This window comes from Acipenser ruthenus, chromosome 2, assembly GCF_902713425.1.
Source record: "Acipenser ruthenus chromosome 2, fAciRut3.2 maternal haplotype, whole genome shotgun sequence".
Lineage (NCBI taxonomy): Eukaryota > Metazoa > Chordata > Actinopteri > Acipenseriformes > Acipenseridae > Acipenser > Acipenser ruthenus.
The window spans coordinates 53,344,304-53,357,940 of record NC_081190.1 but is presented as its reverse complement, the minus strand read 5'-3'; the positions used below and the strand labels follow the sequence as shown (position 1 = coordinate 53,357,940).

The 13,637-nt window shown below is 35.1% G+C and overlaps 1 protein-coding gene across 1 annotated transcript; it reads right to left on the bottom strand.

The window, feature by feature from the left end:
• Window positions 1-233: 233 nt before the first annotated feature.
• LOC117408315 (albumin 2-like) lies at window positions 234-13,259 on the bottom strand. The gene is made up of 15 exons (XM_034013210.3): window positions 13,121-13,259; window positions 12,594-12,651; window positions 10,634-10,766; window positions 10,146-10,354; window positions 7,974-8,106; window positions 7,177-7,274; window positions 6,537-6,666; window positions 4,492-4,712; window positions 3,594-3,726; window positions 3,038-3,135; window positions 2,307-2,445; window positions 1,878-2,101; window positions 1,413-1,545; window positions 1,226-1,281; window positions 234-466 (listed from the first exon to the last, which is right to left on the bottom strand). Exons 1-14 carry the CDS (start codon window positions 13,203-13,205, stop codon window positions 1,237-1,239), a joined length of 1,839 nt encoding a protein of 612 aa, XP_033869101.3. The 5' UTR covers window positions 13,206-13,259; the 3' UTR covers window positions 234-466; window positions 1,226-1,236.
• Between the last annotated feature and the right edge of the window lie 378 nt (window positions 13,260-13,637).

Below are 13,637 nucleotides of genomic sequence, written 5' to 3'. Positions count from 1 at the left end.
TGCATTTCTGCTATATATTGGTAATGAATACGCAGGTAATTTTGCGAGGCACAAACACATTTGTGAATTGAGCAAAAAACTGCTATTTTCCAACTTCGCGCAACTGCTTTGTGCCGTTGGAAAATATCAATGTTTGTGCAAAAGCACTTATTTTTGCGAGGGGATTGCGCATCGCTTCGAATATCTGGGCCCATATGTAGAACAGTTTCATAGTAAGAGACAAATACAGAAAGTTGATGTTGATTTGTTTTTTATTATTGGTGGTGATCATCGTGCTGGTAATTTAGCTGCTACAGTTGTGTCAATAACAATAGTACATGACAAGATAAAGCCTTTGAGACAATACAGAAATGCAATGCATATAAATTACTCCTTATGATTTTCATGAGTTTGAAGACAGGTATATTCCATTACATAAATGAAGATGCAGGACAATTGGCTCCATTTTAGTCATCACCAGTGACACCTAAAAAAGAAAATGTATTTAATAAAGAAACAACATGATACCAAGACTGAATCTTTGGTTAGGAGAAAACAAGTACTGTACTGTAAAATCACTCTCTTAACTTTTCTACTGTAATTTTTGTTCTTCAGTAGCCTGATATAAAGATGTAATGGTCTCACACATATGGTTTTCAATTGCTGTGGATTTCTGTGCTGGAGTGCATGGTGAGTCATGGCATGGGACTGAGAGCTCCCAGGTTTGAATCCTGGTTGCAGAGTTGCCTATCTTGGTTGGAAACCCACAAGGATCGCTTTATTGGTTTTGGGCATTACCTCATCATACTCCAGTGACTCCAACTGATCAGGCAGACTTTCCAGGCTGGGTTCTAGGTTTGGTAGCTTGGTAACATCTGTTGCTTAGGTTTGGCAGGTGAAAGGAGGCGAATAGCTTGACAGTGTAAAGAAAGCTGTCTATTGCTATTAAGTCCCCAGCAGTGAGTTGACATTCAAATTGTGCATTTCAAATTTAGTAGAAAAACGAAGTTAAACTTGTGTTGTTGTTTTTTTTCTTTTTTTAAACAGTTCAAATAAATTAACAGTAGTCTTAATTTTGGCATCCTGTCTGCCTGTGTTGTTTACATTAGCTACTTAATGTATGCCTCAATCACATTGTTGAAAGGGTGGAGGTATTAAGTATCTAACTGCTTGCAAACATACTTATGGCCAACACTAAACAAATATACATTACAAAATCCTGCAGAACAGAGTTTAGATTATTTACCTGAAGTCCATTTATATGCCTAGCATTCCTTTGCTTGTTTCAATCAATTTTGCTCCCTGAAAGTAAAGGCAAAAAAAAAATGATATGATCTGAACTACATGATTGTGAAATAGGGGGCTGGGGGTGGGGGGATCCCAGGAGTACTTAAAATCGAATTATTTTAAAGTCACAGACATTAAATACATACCTGGGTCTTGAAGCATAGTTCCTTAGCAGCATCTGCACAGCATGTTGTTTTCAGGAGGTGGAAACCGGCAGAGATTGTCATTAATTGTTCATTTGTCATTGTAGTTTTCTGTTTCACCAAATCATACAGAAGTCTGAAATAGAAATTAAAACATCAAAACAAAGATTGTCCAAGATTAGGGATATAGAAATAAAAGAAGCTTGATAAATTCAGTGACAAACATTTTGACTAGAAGTCTTTAAGTCTCCATTGTGTAAGTATAACCTGTATAAATGTATGCAACACAATTTAGAAACCATGTTTTCTTATTCGTTATTAGGTATATACTATAAGTGATTGGATTTGGCAGCTATCTATGAAATTAAATATACAAATGTTATACAACTATGGCACAGAGGAAGAGGTACAGGAGAGTTAATTTAGCTTAGCAGCAAAAAGTATGATGATGAAGTATAATTTTCTCACTTGGTTGTGGTTGCAAATAATTCTTTAGGTTCCATGTCACACATGTCTGGATCCAGGTGGAACATATCAGGTGAGAATGGTTGAGGTACAAAAGTTGTGTCAGGCTGAATCTTAAGAATGCAGGTCCTCCGTTCCGAATATGATTCCTTACAGCAGTGATCAATATGTTCATTTATAGTCGCAGGATCAGTTTCTGAGCAGGTCTCATCAATGGTGTTGGTCAACTGTCATGAAAGACTGGTTGTTACTTTTTAACAGTAGGGTGTACCTCCCTTGCGACACTTAAGACTTTAATTCATTTTAAGACGGACAATACGTATAACACAATAATAGAAAGCTTTGATTTCAAATAAATTTATATATATATATATATATATATATATATATATATATATATATATATATATATATATATATATATGCGCTTACCCGTTCTTCAGTACATGTCATCAAATGGCTTTCATCTTTACTACAGCAACTGTCAAAAACTGAGGCAATCTTATGCGCTACTCTCATCAGCCCATCATAAGGTGCCTGGGGCATTATCTTTGTATACTGGATAAGCATACTGAAATAACAAATAATTAAACAATTAGGATATGCTTCAAATATCACATTGGTTTTACTTTTACACTAGTACAGGGATTAAATCATAAGAAATTACTGTAAAATGTAGAATTACAATAATATCTAAACAAATGTCACCTACCACTCAACCCACCCTCTTTCTTAGTGTATATACGTTTACCTATACCTAGGTTTTCATACTCAACATATGTAAGAGGAGTTTGTTGATCACTAGCTTGCTATCACTGGTCAACCTGGCAGAGATGCCTCTGCTGGATTCTAATTATATGCAATGGTAATTTCACAGCCAGTAATGGTTGTTCATATCATATCATTTGCACAAATTTGTAGATTTAGTCAAAGAGCTGGGTCCAAATATATTTATCAACCTGGATAGCCTCTATGAGATTTTTCTTTCTGGTATAGTTAGAGCGCATGGCAAATGACGATCTAAACAGAAATAACAAGAGATAATTATAAAAAACACACATATAGGCTATTAAACAGGTAAGAAAGTAAATGTTAATTGTAGATGATAGGGAGTATGCCTTTCATTTCACTAGGCTGAGAATACCTTTAACTGTAACACTTACAATTTTTCAAAACCTTCTTTTCCCAGTTTCTTCTCGACTGCACACATTTGTTGAACGTGAGCAAGGTGATCCTTAATAGCCAGTGCCAGCTGCTCCTCCTGGTGGTCAAAACCAATAAATAATTCATAATTTTGTTTAACAATGATACATATTTGCTGTCAAAGGGATGGCTCTTGAGCCATAACATGGCAAATTGAAATCCAAAATATGGCTCTTGGGGTTTACAGGTAGAGTATCCCATTTAAGGCTGTTAAGGGTTTTTAAAAAATCTGAAAAGAAGTGGTATGTGTGGAAAATACAGTCAAAATACACAAAACTAACAAGTTCAGAAAAAAGATACTGAAGTGGTCTCTTAGTTGTGTCTAATATCATTGCTTCTATTTAGTCAGCTTTTTAGTTTAAGACCCCCCTTAGTTGTTGCTATAGTAGGTACAATGTTAATGCAATGTATTAATTAGCTGACACACAATTCCTCATACGTTTGCAACAGCGCATTTGTAACTACAGTCTAACCGCTTTACAATAGCAGGACATATATACTGTATATAAGACATACCGCGCCCCCGTAGCATTCTGCAGGATTATCAGTTTTGCAGCACTTGTCCAGAATGGCTTCATAGCCTTTGCCGATCCTTAAAATCACCTGAATAGACAACTCAGGATGCCTTCTTGAATACTCATAAAGAAAGCTAAAAACCAAAACATATGCAAGTTATTAGATTGTTTGACAGAGAGGGACACATGCTACTCAACAAATATAATGTCTTATAAAAGCAGCACTTAATACCACTGCACTTAACCCTATGTTGCATTGAATCAAGCACACTAGATAGTATACTGTATTTTTGATCAGTAAACGTTGTTCATTAAATATTTAATTATTTTCATTTGTATATACTAAACACAAAAAGATAAATGACAATGTCCATGTGTGGTCCTTTACAGAAGCATCCTGTTACAGTACTTCCATAATAATATTAGCAGAAATGTCTAAATATCTTAACAATTGCAAACAAAAATAGTGCATCCATTTAAATCATTTAAATAGTTTGATCTTGTTTTCTACTGTCATTTCTCTTTTACCAGATCTTTACATAGTAGAGATACTATACTAAAGTAGTAGAGAGTATATTTAACAATTTCATATAGTGGTAAACTTTAAAAATTCATCAGTAATTATAGTGAAATCTGAAATTCTTTAAGGGTAATTTAGAAAGCTTCACACTTACCGTACACTAAACAGTGATGGACATGATATACACTATAGATATGTATGTTAGATTTCTTATAGACAGTATAATAATTATAACAGAAGCAGAAAACAGTATCACAAGTTGTAGTTACTGAATCATGAAATATAATTAATATTTAAAACATTGTTATTCTTGGTCATTGTTTATTAAAAGCATCACGTTTATAAGGTGCACATTTTACTTAGCAGTGTGCAATCTTACCTTCCGAGGAACTGATCACCATGTTGGGCATATCTTTCACAAATGTCTTTGTCTTTAATGAAACTGTCAGCTTTTTCTGAGAGATCCTGGGGTTTGTCATCAGCCTCCATCTTTTCAATGCAGCCCCCTCGCTCGATTATCGAAAGCTTGCAGCACTCTGCCAGGTGTTTGGTTCTAGACAAGGTTTCGTCTTTTGAGCAGACATCATCTACTAATTGTTTCTGTAAAAAATGTAAATGAAAGCTTGTGTAATGTCTGTGTTACCTGGTGTGTAGTCTGTTAGACTGTGTAGTCCTGTTATTGCCGTCAAGCTGTCTGAACAGGTTTCTATAAACAGTTTGTATTTCAGAGACAAATACATCTTGGACATATTCAGAGAAAAACATATATATACAGTACTGTGCAAAGGTTTTAGGAAGGTGTGAAAAAATGCTGTAAAGTAAGAATGCTTTCAAAAATAGACATGTTAATAGTTTATATTTATCAATTAACAAAATGCAAAGTGAGTGAACAGAAGAAAAATCTACATCAAATCAATATTTGGTGTGACCACCCTCTGCCTTCAAAACAGCATCAATTCTTCTAGGTACACTTGCACACAGTTTTTGAAGGAACTCGGCGGGTAGGTTGGCCCAAACATCTTGGAGAACTAACCACAGTTCTTCTGTGGATTTAGGCAGCTTCAGTTGCTTCTCTCTCTTCATGTAATCCCAGACAGACTCGATGATGTTGAGATCAGGGCTCTGTGGGGGCCATACCATCACTTCCAGGACTCCTTGTTCTTCTTTACGCTGAAGATAGTTCTTAATGACTTTCGCTGTATGTTTGGGGTCGTTGTCATGCTGCAGAATAAATTTGGGGCCAATCAGATGCCTCCCTGATGGTATTGCATGATGGATAAGTATCTGCCTGTACTTCTCAGCATTGAGGAGACCATTAATTCTGACCAAATCCCCAACTCCATTTGCAGAAATGCAGCCCCAAACTTGCAAGGAACCTCCACCATGCTTCACTGTTGCCTGCAGACACTCATTCGTGTACCGCTCTCCAGCCCTTCGGCGAACAAACTGCCTTCTGCTACAGCCAAATATTTCAAATTTTGACTCATCAGTCCAGAGCACCTGCTGCCATTTTTCTGCACCCCAGTTCCTGTGTTTTCGTGCATAGTTGAGTCGCTTGGCCTTGTTTCCACGTCGGAGGTATGGCTTTTTGGCCGCAAGTCTTCCATGAAGGCCACTTCTGACCAGACTTCTCCGGACAGTAGATGGGTGTACCAGGGTCCCACTGTTTTCTGCCAATTCTGAGCTGATGGCACTGCTGGACATCTTCCGATTGCGAAGGGAACTAAGCATGATGTGTCTTTCATCTGCTGCAGTAAGTTTCCTTGGCCGACCACTGCATCTACGGTCCTCAACGTTGCCCGTTTCTTTGTGCTTCTTCAAAAGAGCTTGGACAGCACATCTGGAAACCCCTGTCTGCCTTGAAATTTCTGCCTGGGAGAGACCTTGCTGATGCAGTATAACTACCTTGTGTCTTGTTGCTGTGCTCAGTCTTGCCATGGTGTATGACTTTTGACAGTAAACTGTCTTCAGCAACCTCACCTCAATGATTGTGTTTCAACCTACATATTGAATTGATGATCATTAGCACCTGTTTGGTATAATTGTTTAATCATACACCTGACTATATGCCTACAAAATCCCTGACTTTGTGCAAGTGTACCTAGAAGAATTGATGCTGTTTTGAAGGCAAAGGGTGGTCACACCAAATATGGATTTGATTTAGATTTTTCTTCTGTTCACTCACTTTGCATTTAGTTAATTGATAAATATAATCTATTAACATGTCTATTTTTGAAAGCATTCTTACTTTACAGCATTTTTTCACACCTGCCTAAAACTTTTGCACAGTACTGTATATGTAACTTATTAGTGTATGTAGAGGAGCCATTACTCCTACTCGGAGATAGCATCATAGTACTTTAAGGATACTTGTACTTATGTGATGTCACTGCAAGTTACATTTCACATGAACAACAAACCTACCCTTTCTTTCATGCAGTTGATCATATCACCCTTACAGCAAGTGGATACCATATGTGCAATTTGATCTGTAATTTTAGCAACTTCTTCAAATGTGGCTTGTGGTAACTTCTGGCTATACTGGACAAGCTTTCTGAAAAACAAAACCCAAAACATCATACATTGTTAGTAATGTAAACATGTGTAGGATAGGTTAGTTCACTGTTTTTTTTACTATGTGTTGAACTGAAGTAGCAGAACTACAAACTCTTCAGTCCAGAGTTTAAAAGAATAAACACATACATGTATTAATAAATGTCAAACAAAATACATCAATATATTAAATAAATATGAACTGGAATATTAAATGCAAAAATAAATAAATACAATGAATATCAAACTATGTTTGAGCTCATGTATCACTTACATTCTTCATATGAACACTGACAATTCTTGTTAATGTCAACAATTTTTATGTGGCATGACATTGTTGATGCATTTAGTGACTTATTAAAGGGTTACAGAATACCCTGAAGTATTTACCAGAAACACATTGTTTTATTGATTTATTTGTATTGGTTTAGATAGTTTGGAGAACCAAATGGCGGTATAACAATCCAAATAAAGGCAGTCTATAACAAAAAAAGTTGAAATATATTCTTACATGGCCTTTATAACCCTAAGTCCATATTTCTTGTGAACCAAGCAAATAGATTTCAACTGGGAAATACGATTTACAGCAGTATGTTTCATAGCAGTACCCTGTGGGAAAAAAATAAACATAATTGTCAGCATTTTTCAATGTTATGAAAAACAAAATCTAAAACTATTTTACTGGAACATCTAGATTAATAAAATAACAATGGAAAAATAAATATAAATAAATACAAAATATCAATGCCAAAAGATAATAAATAGCAGATCACCAACACACATTTATTATAGTCAGAATTCAGGGTTTATTAGTTGATTAGATTAATCTATACCGCATTGGGACAAGCCATTTTTTAGAGCATTCTTCACCCTGGATTGCAATGGTTATCCCTACAAATAAGTGGCTGAGGCACAGGGGGATTCCCTAGTGTTTGAAGAATATCCAGCCAGGGATTATCATGGAGATACAATAATTTGTGTATTTTCTTTGCCAGCATACAATAACTGTTCGAGCAGGATCTTGTGCTGTAGGATGTAGACTTTTTTTCCAAGCCCAATCACACTAATTCATTAACATGAACATTCATTAACACATCACAAACTGGTCCACTTACTGACACAGACTAGCTTGCATTCTCAGTGTTTTGATACTTATGTGGCCAACTATGAAAAAAGCTCCCTTGGCATTGCATCTTTAACCCTTTTAAGGACCAATGCATATTGTGTAAACACAGGGTCAAGCAGAATCAAATGCATATCAAAAAACACATTTTTATACTGTTTTGAATACTTAATTACTGAGCATACCTTTTCAAGAAAGCATTTGTCTACATCATCATCATGGCAGCAACTTTGAAGTATAACCTCAAAGCCCTTAGCAATTCCCAATATCACCTGAGGCTGCACCAAAACATGTGTTTTGGAGAACTGGTAAATAAACCTAGAGAAAAAGAAAAACAAGACTTTCAATTAATAATAGAGAACAGCAAACTATCTCTGTGGTGCTAGCTTACTTTTTCTATGTTAAAAGATCTTGTTGTAATGAAAGTAAATGGTATGGACAACAGTTTAAAGCGTTTCAACCCCCCCCCCCCCCCCCTCCCCTCCCCCCGCAGTGTTTACAAGAAACACATTAGTTTACTTTGCTGTTTCCTGTGTTGTACATTACTTTGCTGTTTCCTGTGTTGTATGTTACTTTGCTGTATCCTGTGTTGTACATAACTTTACTTTGCTGTATCCCATGTTGTCCATGTTTTTTTTCAAAATATTCACGACCATTTTTATAGTTTTGTATTCTGAAATTAAAAGGAACATGAACACATTTTTTTTTTTTTTCAACGTTTACTCAGGGATATTTTCCAGGAGAAAGAATTTTTTTTTTTCTTCTGTACGTTGCCATGTAAACAGTTCATGCGTGGCATATTGTAGGAACAGAAAAGTAGCATTGTAGGGGAGAGGATATACAATGATCCTTAGAAGATTTTATTTTTTTCTCCTGGTGAATGCTCCCAAGTAAATTTGAAAATTATATTGCCTAATTGGCTTATGGCACATGATGTGTGATTAAACATTTCAAAAGAATCATCAATATGTGTAAAAATATGATGCTGCGATAAGGACAACAAGGGACACAGCAAAGGTAGCGTATTGTTTTTCATGTAAACTTTGCAAGATGTTTTGTAATACTAACAAAGAACATATCAGTGTATCTAAGAAAAATCTTTTGACTAAGAATTCGAGATTTTTCTATGTTACAGTTTAACAAAATGTTAGATTTCAACACACAAAATACATTACATTTAGTTTCTACCTTTACCATTATTACATTTAGTTTCTACCTAACTTAAACATATCTGAAATCAAAATGCCCCCAAAAGGTGTTTTAATCATGTAAAATGTTGTTTTAACAGACCAAATTCAGCTACTTTTTCTACCAGACGGCCCTCTACTAACTTTCAGCTTTCATAATGATAATAAAAAAAATATGTATACAAAATATCAACACTACCAATACAAAAATCTTCTGAGCTAGATAGTGGTTTTAAAATAAAAGGCCAAAGGTTTAAGTGTATAAGCAAGCCTCCCAAAAACACACCTCTCACTGTGGGCAGACTGGCAAGGGTAGCATGTCACGGGCACAGCAGTTCTGCCAGTGCACTAAGTCTGTACTGCAGATAAATGCATATGTGTAACTTTTAAAAGGCATGAGTTTTGTTTACTATATATCAAAATACAATTATAAAAGTCTAGGTGAAGCTTGCTCTGCCCTCCTACATCACTGTTGTAAAATGACGCGCCTGGCAAATTGGCATCATATTTCCACCCAAATAGCATGGCTCTTGGGTTAAATGACGATGCATTATAGACACCTTCAACAGCAAATAGTGTACATCTTACGAATGCCCTGATTGGTTTGGGTTCAGAGTAAAGAAAGGAAATGTGTTGTGTACACTGGCAGAAAGATTGAACTGTCTACTTTTCATTTATTGTACAACCATGAATCAAAGTAGACAAAGACAGCTGGATGAAGCTTGAATAAGGATAGCAACTAAAAACGCGATGCCACAGACTCGCGGCAAACTGTCATCACTGACACATTTTGCGAGGCGCGTTTTGAGATCAATATAGACAATACTACAAGCAAAAAGAAAAATAAGTTACACGTGGCAATTTTTGATTTCCCATATTTTTATAACATTTTTACCATTTTCAAAATGCTGCAGATGATATTTTCTAAAATTTAATTTTTTAAAGGGAAATAAAACAAAAACTGTCAAAGTATTGTGATTATTAGTATTTATAGTTCTAAATCACTTCTGTACCAATGTACTGTTACTGTACCATTTTGATACCACTGTTATGTTAAAAAAAATGTGCCAAATTGGTACCAGTGTAACTCTTTAATAGTATGTACTAATACAGTGGTTGATACACTATCTTAATAAAAAAGGAAAAATGAAAATAAGACTTCATTCTTACTGGCCCATAGCTGTCACTCTGTCTTTGTCATAGGCCTCACACTTTTCTTTTCCTGGAATATTGTGAATAGTATGGTCCCGTGGAATGCGTTTTTTGTGTTCAAGGAAACAGTGATGTCTGTCAGCCCCAGTCTTGGCACAGCAATCCTCAAGATGGTTTTTCTGGGTCACCTCTTCAGATGCACAGATTGCGCTCTGGAAAAGGTCTAACTATTTGTAAAACAAACAAATAACATATAGTTAATATCACGTCCCTTTTAAATGCTGTTTAAATCCAATTGATAGTTATCGTAAAAGAGGAAATAAATTATCAGTAATAATTTACGAGCTGAAAAGGACTCCAAAACAGAAAATAGACTTGGTTCATCAGTACTATTCTGTTATACATCCAAGTTTGTTAATTTCATATTTACTTATTTTCTGCTAGATTGTTTCTAAGTGATATTTAATAAAGCTGGGAACCATTTTATTATTGGGATTTTAATGTACCTCTGCTTTTGAACAATCAGCACTTGCTCCCTCATCACAACAAGCACTTGCAGCAGTTTCTATCTGTCGAATCAATGGAACAAGTTCTTCATAAGTACTATGGTGTAGGTTTTGAGAAAACCCGACCAAAACCCTAGAGTAGAAACAGAAATGCATTTTAAGCAGAAATTCAAAAGAACTGGGGGAAAAAAAACTACTGTTATTGTGAGATACATCCCCCCACAGGAAAATGTGGAAACGTAATTGAATTTTATCAAATTACCTTCTGTATATAAAGTAAATGTCACACACTGTCATATAGCTCAATGCTAAATGAGAACATATTATTGTACTAAAACAATACATCAATGCAAATATGCAAAATCTGTTGGTCTACCTCTAATATGTTCTCTTTTAAAACTATTTGTGTCCCTTTCGAGGTCATAGTGGAGGAATTTCAGTTATTTTTTTTTAATAGCATTTCAGTTGAAAGATGCTTTGTACAAATCAAACTTAAAACCATTTACTATGTGTGCTTCTTTACCTTACATTACAGCTATTTACTTATAGTTACTGGTAATTAGATTTGTTGTATAATACTGTAAGTAATCCATAGTATAGGGTTGATATGTGGTGACAATTTTGAGCTGTACATTGAGCCTTTTCCGTTCTCCTTTCTCTTCCTTAACCATGAGGTAATTTATTAAGTAATACATTTAAACCAAAGTTCACCACCCTTTGATATAATCAAACTGACAGCATCTTACTAAAAATGCTTTATATTTAGTGTTCCGCGTTTTCGGTTTTTATCTTTAAAAACATTTTCCGGGAATTTTTCGGAGTTTATTATACATGTATTAAAACAGGGATGACATCGGTACAAAATAATTTTTAATTGAAACATCGGTAAAAAATCTGGGGAAAATATCTCACAAAAAAAAAAAAAACACTTTACATGTGGAATATGATGAGTAGCAGTTTCTGGTTAATAATGTCCCTGTATGAGAATCTGTGCAAGGCGAAGCCACATTTTCACAAGTTAGTTGGTACTTTGCGAACATTTGGGCAATCGCTGTGCTGACGGAAATAGTATCTACAGAAGGTATGTACATGACAGCAGCACAGAACAAGCCAGGTTTATTTGCCTTGAAATCATAAATAAAAGAAAATTGACAACTAAAGCATCAACATTTTCTGTCAAATATTTACGATTAAGATTGTCGGCGTTAGGCAGTGTGTTACTACAGACAGTACTGTCGCACGAAGTCACCAATACACACCTCTGCAATAAACAGTGGCTGTCCAACAAAGCACAGCGCTCTGACAAACTCATTAATAGTCATTCTGAACTTTCTTTTTATTAAAGCGTGTGTAAAAGCAGGATACATTGATTGGTTGTCTCTCGGTTCACGTTATTGTTTTAGTTTAATGTGCCGCTTATTTTTCAGTATGTTCTTTTATTGTCAGTGCGAACATGTATCTAAATGCAGCAGTATTTGCAGCGCTGTGCATCCTCTGCCTCATCTGACCCACTTCTGCTATTTTTGCTTTTTGCATACTTCGAAACATTTGTTTTCTTGTAAGTATTTCAATTTAGTTTTTGATCAAGCTAGTAGTTACTACGCCCAGCAATTGCCACAATAATCAGACTTTGATTAGCCAACATAATCAGGTGATAATGTGTTGTGAAGTGACAGAGAACCACGTTTGAGAATGTTATTTGATCTTCTGACGTCTAAATGTCTGCTGTATCCTAGGATATGCTTATTACAATGTTGGAGTCAAAATAAAACAGCATTTTAATCAAAATATTGTGTATTTCCTAGAAAATAGTACCAGGAAAATATTGAATAATAGACAAAATCGGGTATAAATCAGTAAAAAAAACCGATGTCCAGTTAAAACAAAATCCTGTAATTTTTCAGTAAAATTCGGAATAAACCGTTAACGCGGAACATTATTTATACCTCCGTGTACTTACATTGCTTTAAATCCTTCAGGTGTCACAGCAGTCACATGGTCGCATATGTGGTTATGTACTAAAATGAAAACAACAATAGAGTTTAGGATCTCACTGAATATTTGTACAAATTAATAGTAGATATCATATACATTTACATATGTGAAAAACTATTTTGAAACAGACTAGAGGAGGCATAAATATACATGTAAACACATTTGGCTTGGTCTTACTATAATTCATGCTATACAGTAGGTAAAGGTCTTCATAGAAGCTCTCTAGTGTCAAAATTGCACTGTTCTGAATACATTTTTTTTTTAGTTGAAATGCTTTACAACAGATACACATGTTAAAATCATTATGTCTTATAACCACATCCCTGAATCTTTGTTTTACAAAAGGTCTTGTAAGTAGCACAGTAGGAGTCATTTCTCTATTATTCCATACAGTAACTAAATGGAATCCCAACTTGTTGAAGGCTGCTCTACTGTACTAATGCAGTCAGCAGTTCTTTCTTGTTTAAAAATTATATTTGGAACTTTTCTTACCTTCATCTCTTTTTTGCCGCCAAACATCCCGGCAATCTGCAAAGGATGTGAGAATTACAAGTGCAATTAAAGCTGCACACTTCATTGTTGAAATAGTGGATGGTTCCAATATGCAACTGAGAGATGCATTGCCTCTAGAAAAGAAGGGCTATTTTATAGATAGTGAGACCCCAGAGATAAATTATTAATCTGTACTTCAGTTAATTTTTGGTTTGTTTGTTTTGTAAGTGATAGCTTGTTGGAGTTTGGAAATGTGATACAATGCCTAACAATAATTAATTATGTTAGGTAAGACTTGTTTGAGTTTTAGGAAAGTGAACCTACTGGCCTTCAGTGATTTTAAATTGACTCTGTGCTAGCTTGTAAATAACTTTATCAGACAGCAAACATTAAAAAACAAACTGTTCACAAGATGTAATCATAAATAGTTTATCTGTTGGGTCATTCCATATGAAATCAATCAAAAAACGGTGATTTTTCACTTGACCTCCTCTGATTTTGATAAACTTTTGCACAT